The sequence below is a fragment of the Petromyzon marinus genome, chromosome 61, assembly GCF_048934315.1.
Source record: "Petromyzon marinus isolate PM22_M1 ecotype Great Lakes invasive population chromosome 61, UKy_Petmar_22M1.pri1.0, whole genome shotgun sequence".
NCBI lineage: Eukaryota > Metazoa > Chordata > Hyperoartia > Petromyzontiformes > Petromyzontidae > Petromyzon > Petromyzon marinus.
The window spans coordinates 380,016-402,810 of record NC_133727.1 but is presented as its reverse complement, the minus strand read 5'-3'; the positions used below and the strand labels follow the sequence as shown (position 1 = coordinate 402,810).

The 22,795-nt window shown below is 50.8% G+C and overlaps 1 protein-coding gene across 1 annotated transcript in view; it reads left to right on the top strand.

Moving 5' to 3' along the window:
• The window catches only part of LOC116955733 (uncharacterized), a 52,894-nt gene that overhangs the window by 190 nt on the left and 29,909 nt on the right, over positions 1 to 22,795 (top strand). Inside the window, exons 2-7 of the mRNA XM_032977002.2 lie at positions 2,193 to 2,315; positions 4,842 to 4,913; positions 5,394 to 7,157; positions 7,717 to 8,076; positions 8,518 to 8,823; positions 9,346 to 9,449. Coding sequence (XP_032832893.1) covers positions 4,850 to 4,913; positions 5,394 to 7,157; positions 7,717 to 8,076; positions 8,518 to 8,823; positions 9,346 to 9,449 — 2,598 coding nt within the window. The 5' untranslated portion in view covers positions 2,193 to 2,315; positions 4,842 to 4,849. The remainder of the gene's footprint in view (positions 1 to 2,192; positions 2,316 to 4,841; positions 4,914 to 5,393; positions 7,158 to 7,716; positions 8,077 to 8,517; positions 8,824 to 9,345; positions 9,450 to 22,795) is intronic.

Here is a 22,795-nt window from a genome sequence, read left to right as displayed (position 1 = left end):
GTGCTTCTGTGTGCGTGCAGGTGGCTTCATGTAAGTGTCTGTGTGCTTCTATGTGCATGCAGGTGGCTTCATGTAAGTGTCTGTGTGCTTCTGTGTGCGTGTAGGTGGCTTCATGTAAGTGTCTGTGTGCTTCTGTGTGCGTGCAGGTGGCTTCATGTAAGTGTCTGTGTGCTTCTGTGTGCGTGTAGGTGGCTTCATGTAAGTGTCTGTGTGCTTCTGTGTGCGTGCAGGTGGCTTCATGTAAGTGTCTGTGTGCTCCTGTGTGCGTGCAGGTGGCTTCATGTAAGTGTGTGTGTGCTTCTGTGTGCGTGTAGGTGGCTTCATGTAAGTGTCTGTGTGCTTCTGTGTGCATGCAGGTGGCTTCATGTAAGTGTCTGTGTGCTTCTGTGTGCGTGTAGGTGGCTTCATGTAAGTGTCTGTGTGCTTCTGTGTGCATGCAGGTGGCTTCATGTAAGTGTCTGTGTGCTTCTGTGTGTGTGTAAGTGAGTTCATGTAAGTGTCTGTGTGCTTCTGTGTGCGTGTAGGTGCACCTTCGTAGGTATTTGCTAACAGCGCTTGCCCCTACAGTCTGTTAAGGCTATACGGGGGGCTCTTTGTCTTGTGTGCCCCTTCGTGTCTATGTTTGTGTGGGGAAATCTTGTTGGGGAGTGGTAGCGCACTGATTCGCGCACTTTGCTGCGAACCCGCCCACTCGCGTTCAATTTCTGCTCAAGGTCAACATCGGTGATGAATTCGTGAACCGATCAGGGCCATCCCCTAGGATGACTCAGCCCTAATTTACTACTGTATCTGGTGCCGTGTGTAAACACCACCTCTAGAGAGACAAAGGCGGCCGGATCTGGTGCTAAACACACCACCACCCGCTCATGTGCCGTGTTGGCCTTCATAGGTGTTTGCTAACAGCGTTCGCCACAACAATCTGTTAAGGCTATATGGGGATCTTTGTCTTTGTATCCCGTGAGAAACAAGCGTAGATATTGAGTGCAGTGTGCTAATCACTGCCCCTCTGCTCCCCACTCCCCAACACACAAGCGCACTTTTACTTACACAATCTAACCCATAAACCTTTATTATGAATAATTTGTATCGTGAAAGCTTGCTACGTGTTAAAGTGACAAGCACACGCACAAAGACAAAGTCCCCCTATACAGCAAGTAGCACCTATGAAGGGGGTTGGGTGGCCAGCTCCACGCTCGACCGCCTTTGTCTCCCCAGGGGCGATGTTTTACGACACACCGCACCATGTATTAATTTGAGGCTGAGTCAACCAAGGGGAGGCCCAGGACCGGTTCAGATAATCCTCACTGACGTTGGCTGTGAGTGGGAATCCAACGCGGATGGACGAGTTCGAAGCGCGGCGCGCTAACCGCTGCACCCCCCCCTTCCCCACAACACGAGCACGCTCACAAAGACACAGACTCGTACACAGACACTCGTGCAGACACACACACACTTCACAACGCTCACGTATGCACAGACACGTACAGCCACACGCATTCATTCGCACGCGCGCACCAGCACGCAAACACGCATCAGCACACACGCACACACCAGCACACACGCACCAGCACGCACGCACACACCAGCACGCACACACCAGCACGCACACACCAGCACACACGCACACACCATCACGCACACACCAGCACACACACACCAGCACGCACACACCAGCACACACACACCAGCACGCACGCACACACCAGCGCCCACACACCAGCACGCACACACCAGCACGTATGCACCAGCACACACACATCAGCACACACGCACACACCAGCACGCACGCACCAGCACGCACGCACACACCAGCACGCACACACCAGCACACACACACGCACACACCAGCACGCACGCACCAGCACGCACGCACACACCAGCACGCACGCACCAGCACGCACGCACCAGCATGCACGCACACACGCACCAGCACACACGCACCAGCACGCACGCGCGCACACACCAGCACGCACGCGCGCACTCTGTCTCGTACGCGAACCTCGCTCGGCATAAACGGCCAAATAAAGGAGAGCGAGGGAACAAAGAGAAGCAAAAGGAAGCGGAATTCCCTGCCCGTCCGTGCCAGCCGCTTTCAGAGCTGCCCCACGCGACGTCGCGGGTCCATTGAGCCGCCTCCGAGGAGACGTGCCCAGGCTCAGAGCTATGCCTGTCTCTCTCCCTGCTTGGCACAGGTTCACAATGGCCCGCGGGCCACGGGGTGGATGAGTTCTAGGAGGTGGCGGCGGTGGGCGCCGAATCTCCACTCGCGCGACTGAAGTTTGAGTTGGGACGTGTAGAGGCAGCATGGGATTGCGGTGAGTTTGTGCGTGTGGGTGCGAGCGAGGGTGAGTTTGTGCGTGTGGGTGCGAGCGAGGGTGAGTTTGTGCGTGTGGGTGCGAGCGAGCGAGGGTGAGTTTGTGCGTGTGGGTGCGAGCGAGCGAGCGAGGGTGAGTTTGTGCGTGTGGGTGCGAGCGAGGGTGAGTTTGTGCGTGTGGGTGCGAGCGAGGGTGAGTTTGTGCGTGTGGGTGCGAGCGAGGGTGAGTTTGTGCGTGTGGGTGCGAGCGAGGGTGAATTTGTGTGTGGCGTGGGCGTGAAACAGAAGGTGAGTGTGAGTGTAAGTGTGCGTGTGCATGTGGGTGCGAGAGAGGGGTGAGTGTGAGAAAGAGCGTGAATGTATATGTGAGAGAGAGCGTGTGTGTGTCGTGTGAGAGAGAATGGGCGAGTGGGTGTGTGTGTGTGTGTGGTGTGAGAGAGAGGGTGAGTATGGTGTGGGTGTGAGAAAGAGGGTGAGTGTAAGAGAGAGGGTTGGTGTGCATGTGTGGTTGTATTCTTGCGAATGTCAATATGAGTTAGATGCCAAATGTCAAGGTCTATTGGCCACGACGAGAAGGCTTCAGGAGAGAGTCTGTGTAGTTTTGTTATCCCTCCTCCGCTGAATGAGCGCAGACCGCAGTGGTTTACTACACGGTCCATAGTTTGGGTTGCACGGCCAATATCGCACTGCTGTGGTTTGTGCCTTTAATGTCGATGGGTCTCTGTGCATCTCTATGGGTCTCTGTGCATCTCTATGGGTCTCCATGTATCTCTGTGGAGCTCCATGTATCTCTGTGGAGCTCCATGTATCTCTGTGGAGCTCCATATGTCTCTGTGGAGCTCCATGTATCTCTGTAGAGCTCCATGTATCTCTGTGGAGCTCCATGTATCTCTGTGGAGCTCCATGTATTTCTGTGGAGCTTCATGCATCTCTGTGGAGCTCCATGTATCTCTGTGGAACTCCATGTGTCTTTGTGGAGCTCCATGTATCTCTGTGGAGCTCCATGTATCTCTGTGGAGCTCCATGTATCTCTGTGGAGCTCCATGTGTCTCTGTGGAGCTCCATGTATCTCTGTGGAGCTCCATGTGTCTCTGTGGAGCTCCATGTGTCTTTGTGGAGCTCCATGTGTCTCTGTGGGTTTACTCTGCGATCCATGAAGGGGATGTGTGCATTGGCCTGTCGGCGTATCTGATGTGCTTGACGATGTGTGGTCATTGTGTGGGTACGAGAGATTGGCTGAGTGTTTGTGTGCTGAGGAGCGGTGGGTGCAGTGGTTAGCGTGCTGCGCTCGGAATCTGGCAAACCCGAGTTCGATTCCCGGCCACGGCTAACGTCACTTGCGAGTTGAGTCCGAGCCAGTCCTGGGCTTTACTTTGGTTGACTCAGCGCTCAACGAGTGCCCAGTGTTGGTGTGTAAACACCACCGCGCGGGGAGACAAAGACGGCCATGCGTGGTGCGGGCCACCCCACCCCTCTCTTTGTACTCCGTGCCGTCCTCAGCAGGTGCTCGCTAACGACACTTGCCCATGACACTTGCCCATGACACTTGCCCATGACACTTGCCCAACGGGCTGCGTGGGTTTCACAGTGGATCTTTGTCTTCGTCTCTTTGGGGAGTTATGGTGACTTGGTCTGCTGATCTTGAATGACTCTTTGACCTCACAAGATCCATCGAGATGTCACTTATTCTTGGTTCTTTCGGTAAAGTCACGTAGAAGGGAAACAATAAAGTAATAAAAATATATAAAACAATACAATTCTCACGACGTTTCGACTGCAACACAAGCAATCATCATCAGGTGTGAAAACCACGGCAAGAAAATTTGAAAAAAGTGGCGGGTTTTTTTACGTTAGCACCAAGGAGAGCGATTTGGCAGTCATTCAGATGGACGAGTCCATCTATGTTCGGAAAAGAGGATGGGGGAGACGAAAATAATGGATGCGGTCTGAAAGCCACCGTAAGCGTGAACAATCAATTAAGACACAGAATGGTTTATCAAATCCTTCCAATGATTGCTAAGCCAGAATCCATCTTCTCGGTTGAAATTGTCTCTGTGTTTGTATATGTGGATAGCCTCATGAACGAATCTCTCATGGTAGCCAGATGGCTTGCAAAGAACCTCTGTCTTGGAGAAGGCAATGTCATGTGAGCCTACTGAATTATAACAGTGATCTGCCACGGCCGAGGTGGATGGACTCGTCCATCTGAATAACTGCCAAATCTCTGTGCGTGGTGCTAACGTAAAAAAAAAACGCCACTTTTTTCAAATTTTGTTGCTGCGGTTTTCACACCTGATGATGATTGCTTGTGTTTCAGTCGAAACGTCGTGAGAATTGTATTGTTTTATATTTTTATTATTTTATTGTTTCCTTTCTACGTGACTTTACCAAAAGAACCAAGAATATGAATCCCTGCAGTCACGAAAGTTTTAAATCAAAAGAGATGTCACTTATTTAAGAATCGGACAAGAACCCGGACCCTAGCAGTGGACTGAGCATAGGCGAATGACTTGTGTGCGTCCTGCAGGCTCGAACATGGCGTGCATCATGTTGCCGATCGACACGGCTCAGGCCCTTCTCTTCTGGTGTCTAGCAGCAGGTTTGTTCCCTCCCCGTTTCTCTGTTGACGATAATATTATTACGACTGCTACTACGACTACCTTTGGATAAAAAGACTCCCCAAGCCATCCACAGCAGGTTGCGCACGCTCATTAAACACACTCTCGCGCCGTAGGGGGGAGATGTTGTTATGTTTATTCCCAATTGAGTAATTTTCATGTAAATTAAAAAAAATGTTTGGCATTGGGATGTGTTTAGCTATGGGCACAAAAGTGGAACACCCAGAGGAAACTCGCGCAGAACAGGGGGAGGACGTAGAAACTCCACGCGGAAAGGCGCCCTAGTCGGGAGTTTAACCCAGGTGCTCTTCTTTGCCGTGAGACGCGAGCGTCACCACCGAGCCACCCTGCCGCTCAAAAACTTTCGTTCGGCAGATCCGTTGCGCGTGACACCCCTTGGTGACCGTAGTTCAACACAACGCCCTGTCCGTCTGTCCGTCTGTCCGCCGTGCGTGCGCAAGCGTGCATGACCTCGTCGCACGCCGCAGGAGGGCGCCATCTGACGCTGACGACGTCGCCGCCGGCCTCACGCGCGTCCCCCCTCGACGCCGCGCCGTCTCCCGGCCCGTCCGTTACGACGCCGGGCGCCCCATCCGGTTGGACATCTAACGACGTCCCATCCGGTGCGCCAGCTGGCTTTCCACCCGGTTGGATAACGGACGGAATATCCGGTAGGCCGCCGGACGCTCCAGCTGGCGAGATACCCGGTGTCACGCTCGGCTGCACTTCCAGTACCCCGTCCGTTAGAATCTTAGACGGCTCATCTGGTGGACCGTCGAATACGCCGTCTGACGGAACGTCCGATGGTAAGACTGGCGGACTATTGGGGAGCGTATCGAGCGAGACACCGGATGTCCCGTCCGGCGTGACGTCTCGTTTTCCGTTGGGTACGTCTGTTATGCCGGGAAGTGCTGCATTTGGTGGAACATCTGGTGGAATGCAAGATGCAACCAGTAGAACTTCTGGTTTGCCATCTGGTGGAATATTGCATTTATCTCGTGGAACACCACACGTCTCATCTGGGACTCCGAGCACGATATCTGGCAGACCGACGGATATACCGCCTCCTAGAACGTCCGGTTATCCACCTGCTGGAACATCGCCCATCATATCTGGCAGATCAACAGACACCTCGCCCAGTATGACATCTGGCGGGACATCTGCCGGGACTTCCGCTCGACCCCCGGATATTAAGCAGCCGGCAAGCGGAACGCAGGAGGCCCTTTCTACAAGTGCACGTGACGGCTTGCTCACCGGCACGCTGTCACCGCTCGGCAGAGCATCACCGGCAACACCGACGGCCGGAGCGGCAACCAGCCCTACGTTCTCGTCCTCCTTGGCCGCTCGCACCTACGGCCCAGCTGCCGCATGGGAACCCGCCGACCGTCCGGTGTCGCCACCGTCGCCGCCGCCGCCGTCGTCGCCGCCGCCGCCGTCGCCGTCGCCGCCGCCGCCGCGGTCTACGATTTCCTTGTGGGCGCCGTCGCATTTTGCCGACGACGGAGGCGGCGGCACCCTCGTCGTGACCGTCGTCTCGTCCGACGGCCCCCTCCCGCCGGGGCTGCGCGTGGATCTGGCGTTCGGCTCCGGCGCCGTCGTGGCGTCCGAGCCGTTGCCGCCGCCGCCGCCGCACCGGCGGCGCTCGGCGAACGTGAGCTTCGCGTGCCCGCCCTTCCCCCGGTCGGGCCGCGCGCGCGCGCTGCTGCTCGCCCGCGGCGACGGCGTCCTGGCCGCCAGCGGCGTCGTCGAGGTGAACCGAACCCGGCGCGGCCACGCGCTGGGCCTCAGCCGGCGCCCCCCGCGCGACGGCGGCGCTCGCCGGCACCGCCCGCGGTGGTGCGAAGGGACGGTCGTGGCGGCGCTTGAGCCCGAGCCGTGTCGGCCGCCGGCACGCGGGAGGGTGACGGCGTTTGCAAGGACGTTGCCCTTTGGGCGACGAGGTGGCGCGAGCGATGACGATGATGATGAGAACGGGGTGGCTGAGGAGGTGTTGTTGGCAGAGCAGGAGATGAGAGGGGGCAGCTGGGAGGCCGAGTTTGACTGCTCGCTGTTCGCCGCCGAGGCTGCGTCCACCTTCTACTGCTTCCGGGCAATCGCGTCGGAGGTGGGAGACGATGGAGGAAGAGGGGAAGGAGGAGGTGGAGGAGATGGAGGAGGAGATGGAGGAGGAGATGTGAGGGCCACCAAGTGTGTGCAGGCCTCATTGCATCTCCCGGCAAATGGCAGTGAGTGTGTGATTGAGTGCGTGTGGAAACATCCCCCCTGGGGAGACCCACCCCCTCGTGTACCGTTCCGGCCTACATAGGTGCTCGCTAACAGCACTTACCCCTACAGTCTGCTCAGGCTATGCCGGGGATCTTTGTCTCTTGTGTTCCAAAATATGGAGAGTGGTAGTGCAGTGGCTAGCGCACTGCACTTTGAACCCGGTGACCCGAGTTCCATTCCCGCCCATGGCCAATAACAGTGACAAATATCTGCACCAGTCCTAGGGCTCCCCTAGGTCAACGCAGCCTTAAATGAGTACTTGATGGGGTGTGTAAATATCTGCCCTGGGAAGAAAAGTGTGGCCAGGCATGGTGTTCGCCACCCACTCACTCATCGGTGTGCCATGCCGGCCTTCGTCGGTGCTCTGCAAAAGCACTTGCCCCAACGGTTTGTCAAAGGCTATACGGGGGATTTTTTTCTTTGCTGCGTGCGTGCGAGAGAGACAATCCGATGTAAAGGCGCGGCCCCGGCTCGTGCTCTATCCAAAACGCCCGCGTCTTCTCTCCCACCCAATCACAGCGCCCGCCGCCGCCGCCGGTCCCCTCGAGGGGGGGCTCTGGGGTCCCTGGTCGCCGTGGTCTCCCTGCTCGGCCTCGTGCGGGGAGGGCACGCGAGAGCGCCGCCGGACGTGCGCCGCCACGGCCGTCGTCGTCGCCGCGGCGGCGGCGACCGCGGCGCAGGGGGCGACGGAAGGGGCGGCCGCCCTGGCAGGGTCGCGGGGAGCTGCGGCGACCTGCGGAGGAGAGCCGGATGCGCCGTGGTCGGAGCGCGAGAGCTCCCCGTGCTCGCTGCTGGAGTGCCGCGATCGCGGCGGCGGCGGCGGAGTCGGTGATGAGAACGAAGGGAGGAGGATGAGCCCCGCAGTGAACGATCGCGCCGGTGAGTGAAGATATGTGGCCTCGGGGGCGGTGGCGTCACCATCGGGGTCATCATAGTGACCTCCGATTAATGCGGTTGGCTACGTACGGTGCGAAAGAAGTTCCACATAGAGTAGACTCTCGATTATAATCCGTGCTAATGACGGGGAAGACGGTCGCGGAAAATGGAAAATCGCAGATAATCCAAAAACTACGAATGTAAGTAAAGTGAAGAAAATACTCCTTCGATTTAGAACAAAGACAAACGATCGACCGATCAATGAGCGTGCTCAGTGATAACATTTTACTGCTCCCACGAAGAAGACTCGGCCCACTAAGGGGATAGCAGAGCAACGCCAACTGTTGTAAATATATGCAACTACTGTACTGTAGAGGCGATCACGTGGATTTTGTTTCCCTCTCTGTGTTCTTCCGCTCCCGTGCGTTCCACCTGTCCGCACAGCGTCTCGTGACACTCCGTCACCGCCGCCGGCACCGCCAGCGGCACCGCCGTCGACGCCACACGGCGTGGTGGAGAGCGCCGTGGCGGTGTTTGGGATGTGCGTGTGTGCGTGCGTCGTCGTCTCGACCCTCCTCGCCGCCGCCCGCGCGTGCGTGGCTCGCTTCAAGCCGGGCGGCGGCGGCTGCGGCGGCTGCGGCAGCGGCGGCGGCGGCGGTGGCTGCGGCGCTGAAGCAGGAGGGGTGGCCCTGAGTGTCGCAGGGGTCTGCAGGGGCGTCGCCCCGGGTCGATCCTCCCAACTGCTGCCGTGTGCGTCCGCTAAGACCACGAGCACGCACGCTCGCGTGCACGCAAACACACAGACCCCTCGTGTCGCCTTGCAGACTGTTGGGGCAAGCGCTGCTTGCGAACACCTACGAAGGCTGGCACTGTAGCACACGAGTGGGTGGTGGCCAGCACGTCCCCACTGGCGACGTTTACACACGTCACCAGGTACTCCTTCGAGGCGAAGAGCCGGTTAAGATAATCGTCACTGATGTTGGCCGTGAGCGGGAATCGAACCTGGGTTGGCGGGTTCGTTGCGCGGCGCGCTAACCGCTACACCGCCCCCCCCCCCCCCCCACGATACTACCGGTTAAGTGACAGACGCTGACACTGCGTGGTAAGCGCAGTGACACAGTGACATGTTGACACACGCGCGGTGTCACGGAGCACTATGCCCAGGCCACCTTTGTCTCTCCATACCGGGTACCCATTTAAGGGAATGCTCCGGCAGGACTTGGCGGGGTTTGACGCCGCGCGCGGGTGCGTCTCTCTGGTGAACGTGCACAGCCGGGGAGGAGATGGAGCTGGACGCGCTCCGTGAATCCGAGTCGACCGTCGCCGCTCGCTCCTCCGGCCGGACGGTGCCGGCGTCGTCGCTCGTCGTAACCGAGGTCTCTCGTCGCTCGTCGTCACCTCGCCACCGTCGCTACTCGCTCGCGCGACTCACCACCGTCGTTGTGTATCCTGTGTTAGTAAGGCGTGTGGTTCACGTTGTGTGTGAGTGCATCCTGTGTTAGTATGGTGTGTGGTTCACGTTGTGTGTGAGTGTATCCTGTGTTAGTATGGTGTGTGGTTCACGTTGTGTGTGAGTGTATCCTGTGTTAGTATGGTGTGTGGTTCACGTTGTGTGTGAGTGTATCCTGTGTTAGTATGGTGTGTGGTTCACGTTGTGTGTGAGTGTATCCTGTGTTAGTAAGGCGTGTGATTCACGTTGTGTTTGAGTGTTTCCTGTGTTAGTAAGGCGTGTGGTTCACGTTGTGTGTGAGTGTATCCTGTGTTAGTAAGGCGTGTGGTTCACGTTGTGTGTGAGTGCATCCTGTGTTAGTATGGTGTGTGGTTCACGTTGTGTGTGAGTGTATCCTGTGTTAGTATGGTGTGTGGTTCACGTTGTGTGTGAGTGTATCCTGTGTTAGTATGGTGTGTGGTTCACGTTGTGTGTGAGTGTATCCTGTGTTAGTAAGGCGTGTGATTCACGTTGTGTTTGAGTGTTTCCTGTGTTAGTAAGGCGTGTGGTTCACGTTGTGTGTGAGTGTATCCTGTGTTAGTAAGGCGTGTGGTTCACGTTGTGTGTGAGTGTATCCTGTGTTAGTAAAGCGTGTGGTTCACGTTGTGTGTGAGTGTATTCTGTGTTAGTAAGGCGTGTGATTCACGTTGTGTTTGAGTGTATCCTGTGTTAGTATGGTGTGTGGTTCACGTTGTGTGTGAGTGTATCCTGTGTTAGTAAGGCGTGTGATTCACGTTGTGTTTGAGTGTATCCTGTGTTAGTAAGGCGTGTGGTTCACGTTGTGTGTGAGTGTATCCTGTGTTAGTAAGGCGTGTGGTTCACGTTGTGTGTGAGTGCATCCTGTGTTAGTAAGGCGTGTGGTTCACGATGTGTGAGTGTATCCTGTGTTAGTAAGGCGTGTGATTCACGTTGTGTTTGAGTGTATCCTGTGTTAGTATGGTGTGTGGTTCACGTTGATTGTGAGTGATCCTGTGTTAGTAAGGCGTGTGGTTCACGTTGTGTGTGAGTGTATCCTGTGTTAGTAAGGCGTGTGGTTCACGTTGTGTGTGAGTGTATCCTGTGTTAGTAAGGTGTGTGGTTCATGTTGTGTGTGAGTGTATCCTGTGTTAGTATGGTGTGTGGTTCACGTTGATTGTGAGTGATCCTGTGTTAGTAAGGCGTGTGGTTCACGTTGTGTGTGAGTGTATCCTGTGTTAGTAAGGCGTGTGGTTCACGTTGTGTTTGAGTGTATCCTGTGTTAGTAAGGCGTGTGGTTCACGTTGTGTGTGAGTGTATCCTGTGTTAGTAAGGTGTGTGGTTCACGTTGTGTGTGAGTGTATCCTGTGTTAGTATGGTGTGTGGTTCACGTTGTGTGTGAGTGTATCCTGTGTTAGTAAGGCGTGTGGTTCACGTGTGTGAGTGTATCCTGTGTTAGTATGGTGTGTGGTTCACCTTGTGTTTGAGTGTATCCTGTGTTAGTAAGGCGTGTGGTTCACGTTGTGTTTGAGTGTATCCTGTGTTAGTATGGTGTGTGATTCACGTTGTGTTTGAGTGTATCCTGTGGTAGTAAGGCGTGTGGTTCACGTTGTGTGTGAGTGTATCCTGTGTTAGTAAGGCGTGTGGTTCACGTTGTGAGTGTATCCTGTGTTAGTATGGTGTGTGGTTCACGTTGTGTGTGAGTGTATCCTGTGTTAGTATGGTGTGTGGTTCACGTTGTTTGTGAGTGTATCATGTGTTAGTAAGGCGTGTGGTTCACGTTGTGTGTGAGTGTATCCTGTGTTAGTAAGGCGTGTGATTCACGTTGTGTTTGAGTGTATCCTGTGTTAGTATGGTGTGTGGTTCACGTTGTGTGTGAGTGTATCCTGTGTTAGTAAGGCGTGTGATTCACGTTGTGTTTGAGTGTATCCTGTGTTAGTAAGGCGTGTGGTTCACGTTGTGTGTGAGTGTATCCTGTGTTAGTAAGGCGTGTGGTTCACGTTGTGTGTGAGTGTATCCTGTGTTAGTAAGGCGTGTGGTTCACGTTGTGAGTGTATCCTGTGTTAGTAAGGCGTGTGATTCACGTTGTGTTTGAGTGTATCCTGTGTTAGTATGGTGTGTGGTTCACGTTGATTGTGAGTGTATCATGTGTTAGTAAGGCGTGTGGTTCACGTTGTGTGTGAGTGTATCCTGTGTTAGTAAGGCGTGTGGTTCACGTTGTGTGTGAGTGTATCCTGTGTTAGTAAGGTGTGTGGTTCATGTTGTGTGTGAGTGTATCCTGTGTTAGTAAGGCGTGTGATTCACGTTGTGTTTGAGTGTATCCTGTGTTAGTAAGGCGTGTGGTTCACGTTGTGTGTGAGTGTATCCTGTGTTAGTAAGGCGTGTGGTTCACGTTGTGTGTGAGTGCATCCTGTGTTAGTAAGGCGTGTGGTTCACGATGTGTGAGTGTATCCTGTGTTAGTAAGGCGTGTGATTCACGTTGTGTTTGAGTGTATCCTGTGTTAGTATGGTGTGTGGTTCACGTTGATTGTGAGTGATCCTGTGTTAGTAAGGCGTGTGGTTCACGTTGTGTGTGAGTGTATCCTGTGTTAGTAAGGCGTGTGGTTCACGTTGTGTGTGAGTGTATCCTGTGTTAGTAAGGTGTGTGGTTCATGTTGTGTGTGAGTGTATCCTGTGTTAGTATGGTGTGTGGTTCACGTTGATTGTGAGTGATCCTGTGTTAGTAAGGCGTGTGGTTCACGTTGTGTGTGAGTGTATCCTGTGTTAGTAAGGCGTGTGGTTCACGTTGTGTTTGAGTGTATCCTGTGTTAGTAAGGCGTGTGGTTCACGTTGTGTGTGAGTGTATCCTGTGTTAGTAAGGTGTGTGGTTCACGTTGTGTGTGAGTGTATCCTGTGTTAGTATGGTGTGTGGTTCACGTTGTGTGTGAGTGTATCCTGTGTTAGTAAGGCGTGTGGTTCACGTGTGTGAGTGTATCCTGTGTTAGTATGGTGTGTGGTTCACCTTGTGTTTGAGTGTATCCTGTGTTAGTAAGGCGTGTGGTTCACGTTGTGTTTGAGTGTATCCTGTGTTAGTATGGTGTGTGATTCACGTTGTGTTTGAGTGTATCCTGTGGTAGTAAGGCGTGTGGTTCACGTTGTGTGTGAGTGTATCCTGTGTTAGTAAGGCGTGTGGTTCACGTTGTGAGTGTATCCTGTGTTAGTATGGTGTGTGGTTCACGTTGTGTGTGAGTGTATCCTGTGTTAGTATGGTGTGTGGTTCACGTTGTTTGTGAGTGTATCATGTGTTAGTAAGGCGTGTGGTTCACGTTGTGTGTGAGTGTATCCTGTGTTAGTAAGGTGTGTGGTTCACGTTGTGTGTGAGTGTATCCTGTGTTAGTAAGGCGTGTGGTTCACGATGTGTGAGTGTATCCTGTGTTAGTATGGTGTGTGGTTCACGTTGTGTGTGAGTGTATCCTGTGTTAGTATGGTGTGTGGTTCACGTGTGTGAGTGTATCCTGTGTTAGTAAGGCGTGTGGTTCACGTTGTGTGTGAGTGTATCCTGTGTTAGTATGGTGTGTGGTTCACGTTGTGTGTGCGTGTATCCTGTGTTAGTATGGTGTGTGGTTCACATTGTGTGTGAGTGTATCCTGTGTTAGTAAGGTGTGTGGTTCACGTTGTGTGTGAGTGTATCCTGTGTTAGTAAGGCGTGTGGTTCACGTTGGGTGTGAGTGTATCCTGTGTTAGTAAGGTGTGTGGTTCACGTTATGTGTGAGTGTATCCTGTGTTAGTAAGGTGTGTGGTTCACGTTATGTGTGAGTGTATCCTGTGTTAGTAAGGCGTGTGGTTCACGTTGTGTGTGAGTGTATCCTGTGTTAGTAAGGTGTGTGGTTCATGTTGTGTGTGAGTGTATCCTGTGTTAGTAAGGCGTGTGGTTCACGTTGGGTGTGAGTGTATCCTGTGTTAGTAAGGTGTGTGGTTCACGTTGATTGTGAGTGTATCATGTGTTAGTAAGGCGTGTGGTTCACGTTGTGTGTGAGTGTATCCTGTGTTAGTAAGGCGTGTGGTTCACGTTGTGTGTGAGTGTATCCTGTGTTAGTAAGGTGTGTGGTTCATGTTGTGTGTGAGTGTATCCTGTGTTAGTAAGGCGTGTGATTCACGTTGTGTTTGAGTGTATCCTGTGTTAGTAAGGCGTGTGGTTCACGTTGTGTGTGAGTGTATCCTGTGTTAGTAAGGCGTGTGGTTCACGTTGTGTGTGAGTGCATCCTGTGTTAGTAAGGCGTGTGGTTCACGATGTGTGAGTGTATCCTGTGTTAGTAAGGCGTGTGATTCACGTTGTGTTTGAGTGTATCCTGTGTTAGTATGGTGTGTGGTTCACGTTGATTGTGAGTGATCCTGTGTTAGTAAGGCGTGTGGTTCACGTTGTGTGTGAGTGTATCCTGTGTTAGTAAGGCGTGTGGTTCACGTTGTGTGTGAGTGTATCCTGTGTTAGTAAGGTGTGTGGTTCATGTTGTGTGTGAGTGTATCCTGTGTTAGTATGGTGTGTGGTTCACGTTGATTGTGAGTGATCCTGTGTTAGTAAGGCGTGTGGTTCACGTTGTGTGTGAGTGTATCCTGTGTTAGTAAGGCGTGTGGTTCACGTTGTGTTTGAGTGTATCCTGTGTTAGTAAGGCGTGTGGTTCACGTTGTGTGTGAGTGTATCCTGTGTTAGTAAGGTGTGTGGTTCACGTTGTGTGTGAGTGTATCCTGTGTTAGTATGGTGTGTGGTTCACGTTGTGTGTGAGTGTATCCTGTGTTAGTAAGGCGTGTGGTTCACGTGTGTGAGTGTATCCTGTGTTAGTATGGTGTGTGGTTCACCTTGTGTTTGAGTGTATCCTGTGTTAGTAAGGCGTGTGGTTCACGTTGTGTTTGAGTGTATCCTGTGTTAGTATGGTGTGTGATTCACGTTGTGTTTGAGTGTATCCTGTGGTAGTAAGGCGTGTGGTTCACGTTGTGTGTGAGTGTATCCTGTGTTAGTAAGGCGTGTGGTTCACGTTGTGAGTGTATCCTGTGTTAGTATGGTGTGTGGTTCACGTTGTGTGTGAGTGTATCCTGTGTTAGTATGGTGTGTGGTTCACGTTGTTTGTGAGTGTATCATGTGTTAGTAAGGTGTGTGGTTCACGTTGTGTGTGAGTGTATCCTGTGTTAGTAAGGTGTGTGGTTCACGTTGTGTGTGAGTGTATCCTGTGTTAGTAAGGCGTGTGGTTCACGATGTGTGAGTGTATCCTGTGTTAGTATGGTGTGTGGTTCACGTTGTGTGTGAGTGTATCCTGTGTTAGTATGGTGTGTGGTTCACGTGTGTGAGTGTATCCTGTGTTAGTAAGGCGTGTGGTTCACGTTGTGTGTGAGTGTATCCTGTGTTAGTATGGTGTGTGGTTCACGTTGTGTGTGCGTGTATCCTGTGTTAGTATGGTGTGTGGTTCACATTGTGTGTGAGTGTATCCTGTGTTAGTAAGGTGTGTGGTTCACGTTGTGTGTGAGTGTATCCTGTGTTAGTAAGGCGTGTGGTTCACGTTGGGTGTGAGTGTATCCTGTGTTAGTAAGGTGTGTGGTTCACGTTATGTGTGAGTGTATCCTGTGTTAGTAAGGTGTGTGGTTCACGTTATGTGTGAGTGTATCCTGTGTTAGTAAGGTGTGTGGTTCACGTTATGTGTGAGTGTATCCTGTGTTAGTAAGGCGTGTGGTTCACGTTGTGTGTGAGTGTATCCTGTGCTAGTAAGGCGTGTGGTTCACGTTGTGTGTGAGTGTATCCTGTGTTAGTAAAGCGTGTGATTCACGTTGTGTTTGAGTGTATCCTGTGTTAGTATGGTGTGTGGTTCACGTTGTGTGTGAGTGTATCCTGTGTTAGTAAGGCGTGTGATTCACGTTGTGTTTGAGTGTATCCTGTGTTAGTAAGGCGTGTGGTTCACGTTGTGTGTGAGTGTATCCTGTGTTAGTAAGGCGTGTGGTTCACGATGTGTGAGTGTATCCTGTGTTAGTAAGGCGTGTGATTCACGTTGTGTTTGAGTGTATCCTGTGTTAGTAAGGCGTGTGGTTCACGTTGTGTGTGAGTGTATCCTGTGTTAGTAAAGCGTGTGTTTCACGTTGTGTGTGAGTGTATCCTGTGTTAGTATGGTGTGTGGTTCACGTTGTGTGTGAGTGTATCCTGTGTTAGTAAGGCGTGTGGTTCACGTGTGTGAGTGTATCCTGTGTTAGTATGGTGTGTGGTTCACCTTGTGTTTGAGTGTATCCTGTGTTAGTAAGGTGTGTGGTTCACGTTGTGTTTGAGTGTATCCTGTGTTAGTATGGTGTGTGATTCACGTTGTGTTTGAGTGTATCCTGTGGTAGTAAGGCGTGTGGTTCACGTTGTGTGTAAGTGTATCCTGTGTTAGTATGGTGTGTGGTTCACGTTGTGTGTGAGTGTATCCTGTGTTAGTAAGGCGTGTGGTTCACGTTGTGTGTGAGTGTATCCTGTGTTAGTAAGGCGTGTGGTTCACGTGTGTGAGTGTATCCTGTGTTAGTATGGTGTGTGGTTCACGTTGTGTGTGAGTGTATCCTGTGTTAGTATGGTGTGTGGTTCACGTTGTGTGTGAGTGTATCCTGTGTTAGTAAGGCGTGTGGTTCACGTTGTGTGTGAGTGCATCCTGTGTTAGTATGGTGTGTGGTTCACGTTGTGTGTGAGTGTATCCTGTGTTAGTATGGTGTGTGGTTCACGTTGTGTGTGAGTGTATCCTGTGTTAGTATGGTGTGTGGTTCACGTTGTGTGTGAGTGTATCCTGTGTTAGTATGGTGTGTGGTTCACGTTGTTTGTGAGTGTATCCTGTGTTAGTAAGGCGTGTGGTTCACGTTGTGTGTGAGTGTATCCTGTGTTAGTAAAGCGTGTGGTTCACGTTGTGTGTGAGTGTATCCTGTGTTAGTAAGGCGTGTGATTCACGTTGTGTTTGAGTGTATCCTGTGTTAGTATGGTGTGTGGTTCACGTTGTGTGTGAGTGTATTCTGTGTTAGTAAGGCGTGTGATTCACGTTGTGTTTGAGTGTTTCCTGTGTTAGTAAGGCGTGTGGTTCACGTTGTGTGTGAGTGTATCCTGTGTTAGTAAGGCGTGTGGTTCACGTTGTGTGTGAGTGTATCCTGTGTTAGTAAAGCGTGTGGTTCACGTTGTGTGTGAGTGTATCCTGTGTTAGTAAGGCGTGTGATTCACGTTGTGTATGAGTGTATCCTGTGTTAGTATGGTGTGTGGTTCACGTTGTGTGTGAGTGTATCCTGTGTTAGTAAGGCGTGTGATTCACGTTGTGTTTGAGTGTATCCTGTGTTAGTAAGGCGTGTGGTTCACGTTGTGTGTGAGTGTATCCTGTGTTAGTAAGGCGTGTGGTTCACGTTGTGTGTGAGTGCATCCTGTGTTAGTAAGGCGTGTGGTTCACGATGTGTGAGTGTATCCTGTGTTAGTAAGGCGTGTGATTCACGTTGTGTTTGAGTGTATCCTGTGTTAGTATGGTGTGTGGTTCACGTTGATTGTGAGTGATCCTGTGTTAGTAAGGCGTGTGGTTCACGTTGTGTGTGAGTGTATCCTGTGTTAGTAAGGCGTGTGGTTCACGTTGTGTGTGAGTGTATCCTGTGTTAGTATGGTGTGTGATTCACGTTGTGTTTGAGTGTATCCTGTGGTAGTAAGGCGTGTGGTTCACGTTGTGTGTGAGTGTATCCTGTGTTAGTAAGGCGTGTGGTTCACGTTGTGAGTGTATCCTGTGTTAGTATGGTGTGTGGTTCACGTTGTGTGTGAGTGTATCCTGTGTTAGTATGGTGTGTGATTCACGTTGTGTTTGAGTGTATCCTGTGGTAGTAAGGCGTGTGGTTCACGTTGTGTGTGAGTGTATCCTGTGTTAGTAAGGCGTGTGGTTCACGTTGTGAGTGTATCCTGTGTTAGTATGGTGTGTGGTTCACGTTGTGTGTGAGTGTATCCTGTGTTAGTAAGGCGTGTGATTCACGTTGTGTTTGAGTGTATCCTGTGTTAGTAAGGCGTGTGGTTCACGTTGTGTGTGAGTGTATCCTGTGTTAGTAAGGCGTGTGGTTCACGTTGTGTGTGAGTGCATCCTGTGTTAGTAAGGCGTGTGGTTCACGATGTGTGAGTGTATCCTGTGTTAGTAAGGCGTGTGATTCACGTTGTGTTTGAGTGTATCCTGTGTTAGTATGGTGTGTGGTTCACGTTGATTGTGAGTGATCCTGTGTTAGTAAGGCGTGTGGTTCACGTTGTGTGTGAGTGTATCCTGTGTTAGTAAGGCGTGTGGTTCACGTTGTGTGTGAGTGTATCCTGTGTTAGTAAGGTGTGTGGTTCATGTTGTGTGTGAGTGTATCCTGTGTTAGTATGGTGTGTGGTTCACGTTGATTGTGAGTGATCCTGTGTTAGTAAGGCGTGTGGTTCACGTTGTGTGTGAGTGTATCCTGTGTTAGTAAGGCGTGTGGTTCACGTTGTGTTTGAGTGTATCCTGTGTTAGTAAGGCGTGTGGTTCACGTTGTGTGTGAGTGTATCCTGTGTTAGTAAGGTGTGTGGTTCACGTTGTGTGTGAGTGTATCCTGTGTTAGTATGGTGTGTGGTTCACGTTGTGTGTGAGTGTATCCTGTGTTAGTAAGGCGTGTGGTTCACGTGTGTGAGTGTATCCTGTGTTAGTATGGTGTGTGGTTCACCTTGTGTTTGAGTGTATCCTGTGTTAGTAAGGCGTGTGGTTCACGTTGTGTTTGAGTGTATCCTGTGTTAGTATGGTGTGTGATTCACGTTGTGTTTGAGTGTATCCTGTGGTAGTAAGGCGTGTGGTTCACGTTGTGTGTGAGTGTATCCTGTGTTAGTAAGGCGTGTGGTTCACGTTGTGAGTGTATCCTGTGTTAGTATGGTGTGTGGTTCACGTTGTGTGTGAGTGTATCCTGTGTTAGTATGGTGTGTGGTTCACGTTGTTTGTGAGTGTATCATGTGTTAGTAAGGCGTGTGGTTCACGTTGTGTGTGAGTGTATCCTGTGTTAGTAAGGTGTGTGGTTCACGTTGTGTGTGAGTGTATCCTGTGTTAGTAAGGCGTGTGGTTCACGATGTGTGAGTGTATCCTGTGTTAGTATGGTGTGTGGTTCACGTTGTGTGTGAGTGTATCCTGTGTTAGTATGGTGTGTGGTTCACGTGTGTGAGTGTATCCTGTGTTAGTAAGGCGTGTGGTTCACGTTGTGTGTGAGTGTATCCTGTGTTAGTATGGTGTGTGGTTCACGTTGTGTGTGCGTGTATCCTGTGTTAGTATGGTGTGTGGTTCACATTGTGTGTGAGTGTATCCTGTGTTAGTAAGGTGTGTGGTTCACGTTGTGTGTGAGTGTATCCTGTGTTAGTAAGGCGTGTGGTTCACGTTGGGTGTGAGTGTATCCTGTGTTAGTAAGGTGTGTGGTTCACGTTATGTGTGAGTGTATCCTGTGTTAGTAAGGTGTGTGGTTCACGTTATGTGTGAGTGTATCCTGTGTTAGTAAGGTGTGTGGTTCACGTTATGTGTGAGTGTATCCTGTGTTAGTAAGGCGTGTGGTTCACGTTGTGTGTGAGTGTATCCTGTGCTAGTAAGGCGTGTGGTTCACGTTGTGTGTGAGTGTATCCTGTGTTAGTAAAGCGTGTGATTCACGTTGTGTTTGAGTGTATCCTGTGTTAGTATGGTGTGTGGTTCACGTTGTGTGTGAGTGTATCCTGTGTTAGTAAGGCGTGTGATTCACGTTGTGTTTGAGTGTATCCTGTGTTAGTAAGGCGTGTGGTTCACGTTGTGTGTGAGTGTATCCTGTGTTAGTAAGGCGTGTGGTTCACGATGTGTGAGTGTATCCTGTGTTAGTAAGGCGTGTGATTCACGTTGTGTTTGAGTGTATCCTGTGTTAGTAAGGCGTGTGGTTCACGTTGTGTGTGAGTGTATCCTGTGTTAGTAAAGCGTGTGTTTCACGTTGTGTGTGAGTGTATCCTGTGTTAGTATGGTGTGTGGTTCACGTTGTGTGTGAGTGTATCCTGTGTTAGTAAGGCGTGTGGTTCACGTGTGTGAGTGTATCCTGTGTTAGTATGGTGTGTGGTTCACCTTGTGTTTGAGTGTATCCTGTGTTAGTAAGGTGTGTGGTTCACGTTGTGTTTGAGTGTATCCTGTGTTAGTATGGTGTGTGATTCACGTTGTGTTTGAGTGTATCCTGTGGTAGTAAGGCGTGTGGTTCACGTTGTGTGTAAGTGTATCCTGTGTTAGTATGGTGTGTGGTTCACGTTGTGTGTGAGTGTATCCTGTGTTAGTAAGGCGTGTGGTTCACGTTGTGTGTGAGTGTATCCTGTGTTAGTAAGGCGTGTGGTTCACGTGTGTGAGTGTATCCTGTGTTAGTATGGTGTGTGGTTCACGTTGTGTGTGAGTGTATCCTGTGTTAGTATGGTGTGTGGTTCACGTTGTGTGTGAGTGTATCCTGTGTTAGTAAGGCGTGTGGTTCACGTTGTGTGTGAGTGCATCCTGTGTTAGTATGGTGTGTGGTTCACGTTGTGTGTGAGTGTATCCTGTGTTAGTATGGTGTGTGGTTCACGTTGTGTGTGAGTGTATCCTGTGTTAGTATGGTGTGTGGTTCACGTTGTGTGTGAGTGTATCCTGTGTTAGTATGGTGTGTGGTTCACGTTGTTTGTGAGTGTATCCTGTGTTAGTAAGGCGTGTGGTTCACGTTGTGTGTGAGTGTATCCTGTGTTAGTAAAGCGTGTGGTTCACGTTGTGTGTGAGTGTATCCTGTGTTAGTAAGGCGTGTGATTCACGTTGTGTTTGAGTGTATCCTGTGTTAGTATGGTGTGTGGTTCACGTTGTGTGTGAGTGTATTCTGTGTTAGTAAGGCGTGTGATTCACGTTGTGTTTGAGTGTTTCCTGTGTTAGTAAGGCGTGTGGTTCACGTTGTGTGTGAGTGTATCCTGTGTTAGTAAGGCGTGTGGTTCACGTTGTGTGTGAGTGTATCCTGTGTTAGTAAAGCGTGTGGTTCACGTTGTGTGTGAGTGTATCCTGTGTTAGTAAGGCGTGTGATTCACGTTGTGTATGAGTGTATCCTGTGTTAGTATGGTGTGTGGTTCACGTTGTGTGTGAGTGTATCCTGTGTTAGTAAGGCGTGTGATTCACGTTGTGTTTGAGTGTATCCTGTGTTAGTAAGGCGTGTGGTTCACGTTGTGTGTGAGTGTATCCTGTGTTAGTAAGGCGTGTGGTTCACGTTGTGTGTGAGTGCATCCTGTGTTAGTAAGGCGTGTGGTTCACGATGTGTGAGTGTATCCTGTGTTAGTAAGGCGTGTGATTCACGTTGTGTTTGAGTGTATCCTGTGTTAGTATGGTGTGTGGTTCACGTTGATTGTGAGTGATCCTGTGTTAGTAAGGCGTGTGGTTCACGTTGTGTGTGAGTGTATCCTGTGTTAGTAAGGCGTGTGGTTCACGTTGTGTGTGAGTGTATCCTGTGTTAGTAAGGTGTGTGGTTCATGTTGTGTGTGAGTGTATCCTGTGTTAGTATGGTGTGTGGTTCACGTTGATTGTGAGTGATCCTGTGTTAGTAAGGCATGTGGTTCACGTTGTGTGTGAGTGTATCCTGTGTTAGTAAGGCGTGTGGTTCACGTTGTGTTTGAGTGTATCCTGTGTTAGTAAGGCGTGTGGTTCACGTTGTGTGTGAGTGTATCCTGTGTTAGTAAGGTGTGTGGTTCACGTTGTGTGTGAGTGTATCCTGTGTTAGTATGGTGTGTGGTTCACGTTGTGTGTGAGTGTATCCTGTGTTAGTAAGGCGTGTGGTTCACGTGTGTGAGTGTATCCTGTGTTAGTATGGTGTGTGGTTCACCTTGTGTTTGAGTGTATCCTGTGTTAGTAAGGCGTGTGGTTCACGTTGTGTTTGAGTGTATCCTGTGTTAGTATGGTGTGTGATTCACGTTGTGTTTGAGTGTATCCTGTGGTAGTAAGGCGTGTGGTTCACGTTGTGTGTGAGTGTATCCTGTGTTAGTAAGGCGTGTGGTTCACGTTGTGAGTGTATCCTGTGTTAGTATGGTGTGTGGGTCACGTTGTGTGTGAGTGTATCCTGTGTTAGTATGGTGTGTGGTTCACGTTGTTTGTGAGTGTATCATGTGTTAGTAAGGCGTGTGGTTCACGTTGTGTGTGAGTGTATCCTGTGTTAGTAAGGTGTGTGGTTCACGTTGTGTGTGAGTGTATCCTGTGTTAGTAAGGCGTGTGGTTCACGATGTGTGAGTGTATCCTGTGTTAGTATGGTGTGTGGTTCACGTTGTGTGTGAGTGTATCCTGTGTTAGTATGGTGTGTGGTTCACGTGTGTGAGTGTATCCTGTGTTAGTAAGACGTGTGGTTCACGTTGTGTGTGAGTGTATCCTGTGTTAGTATGGTGTGTGGTTCACGTTGTGTGTGCGTGTATCCTGTGTTAGTATGGTGTGTGGTTCACATTGTGTGTGAGTGTATCCTGTGTTAGTAAGGTGTGTGGTTCACGTTGTGTGTGAGTGTATCCTGTGTTAGTAAGGCGTGTGGTTCACGTTGTGTGTGAGTGTATCCTGTGTTAGTAAGGTGTGTGGTTCACGTTATGTGTGAGTGTATCCTGTGTTAGTAAGGTGTGTGGTTCACGTTATGTGTGAGTGTATCCTGTGTTAGTAAGGTGTGTGGTTCACGTTATGTGTGAGTGTATCCTGTGTTAGTAAGGCGTGTGGTTCACGTTGTGTGTGAGTGTATCCTGTGCTAGTAAGGCGTGTGGTTCACGTTGTGTGTGAGTGTATCCTGTGTTAGTAAAGCGTGTGATTCACGTTGTGTTTGAGTGTATCCTGTGTTAGTATGGTGTGTGGTTCACGTTGTGTGTGAGTGTATCCTGTGTTAGTAAGGCGTGTGATTCACGTTGTGTTTGAGTGTATCCTGTGTTAGTAAGGCGTGTGGTTCACGTTGTGTGTGAGTGTATCCTGTGTTAGTAAGGCGTGTGGTTCACATTGTGTGTGAGTGCATCCTGTGTTAGTAAGGCGTGTGGTTCACGATGTGTGAGTGTATCCTGTGTTAGTAAGGCGTGTGATTCACGTTGTGTTTGAGTGTATCCTGTGTTAGTAAGGCGTGTGGTTCACGTTGTGTTTGAGTGTATCCTGTGTTAGTATGGTGTGTGATTCACGTTGTGTTTGAGTGTATCCTGTGGTAGTAAGGCGTGTGGTTCACGTTGTGTGTGAGTGTATCCTGTGTTAGTAAGGCGTGTGGTTCACGTTGTGAGTGTATCCTGTGTTAGTATGGTGTGTGGTTCACGTTGTGTGTGAGTGTATCCTGTGTTAG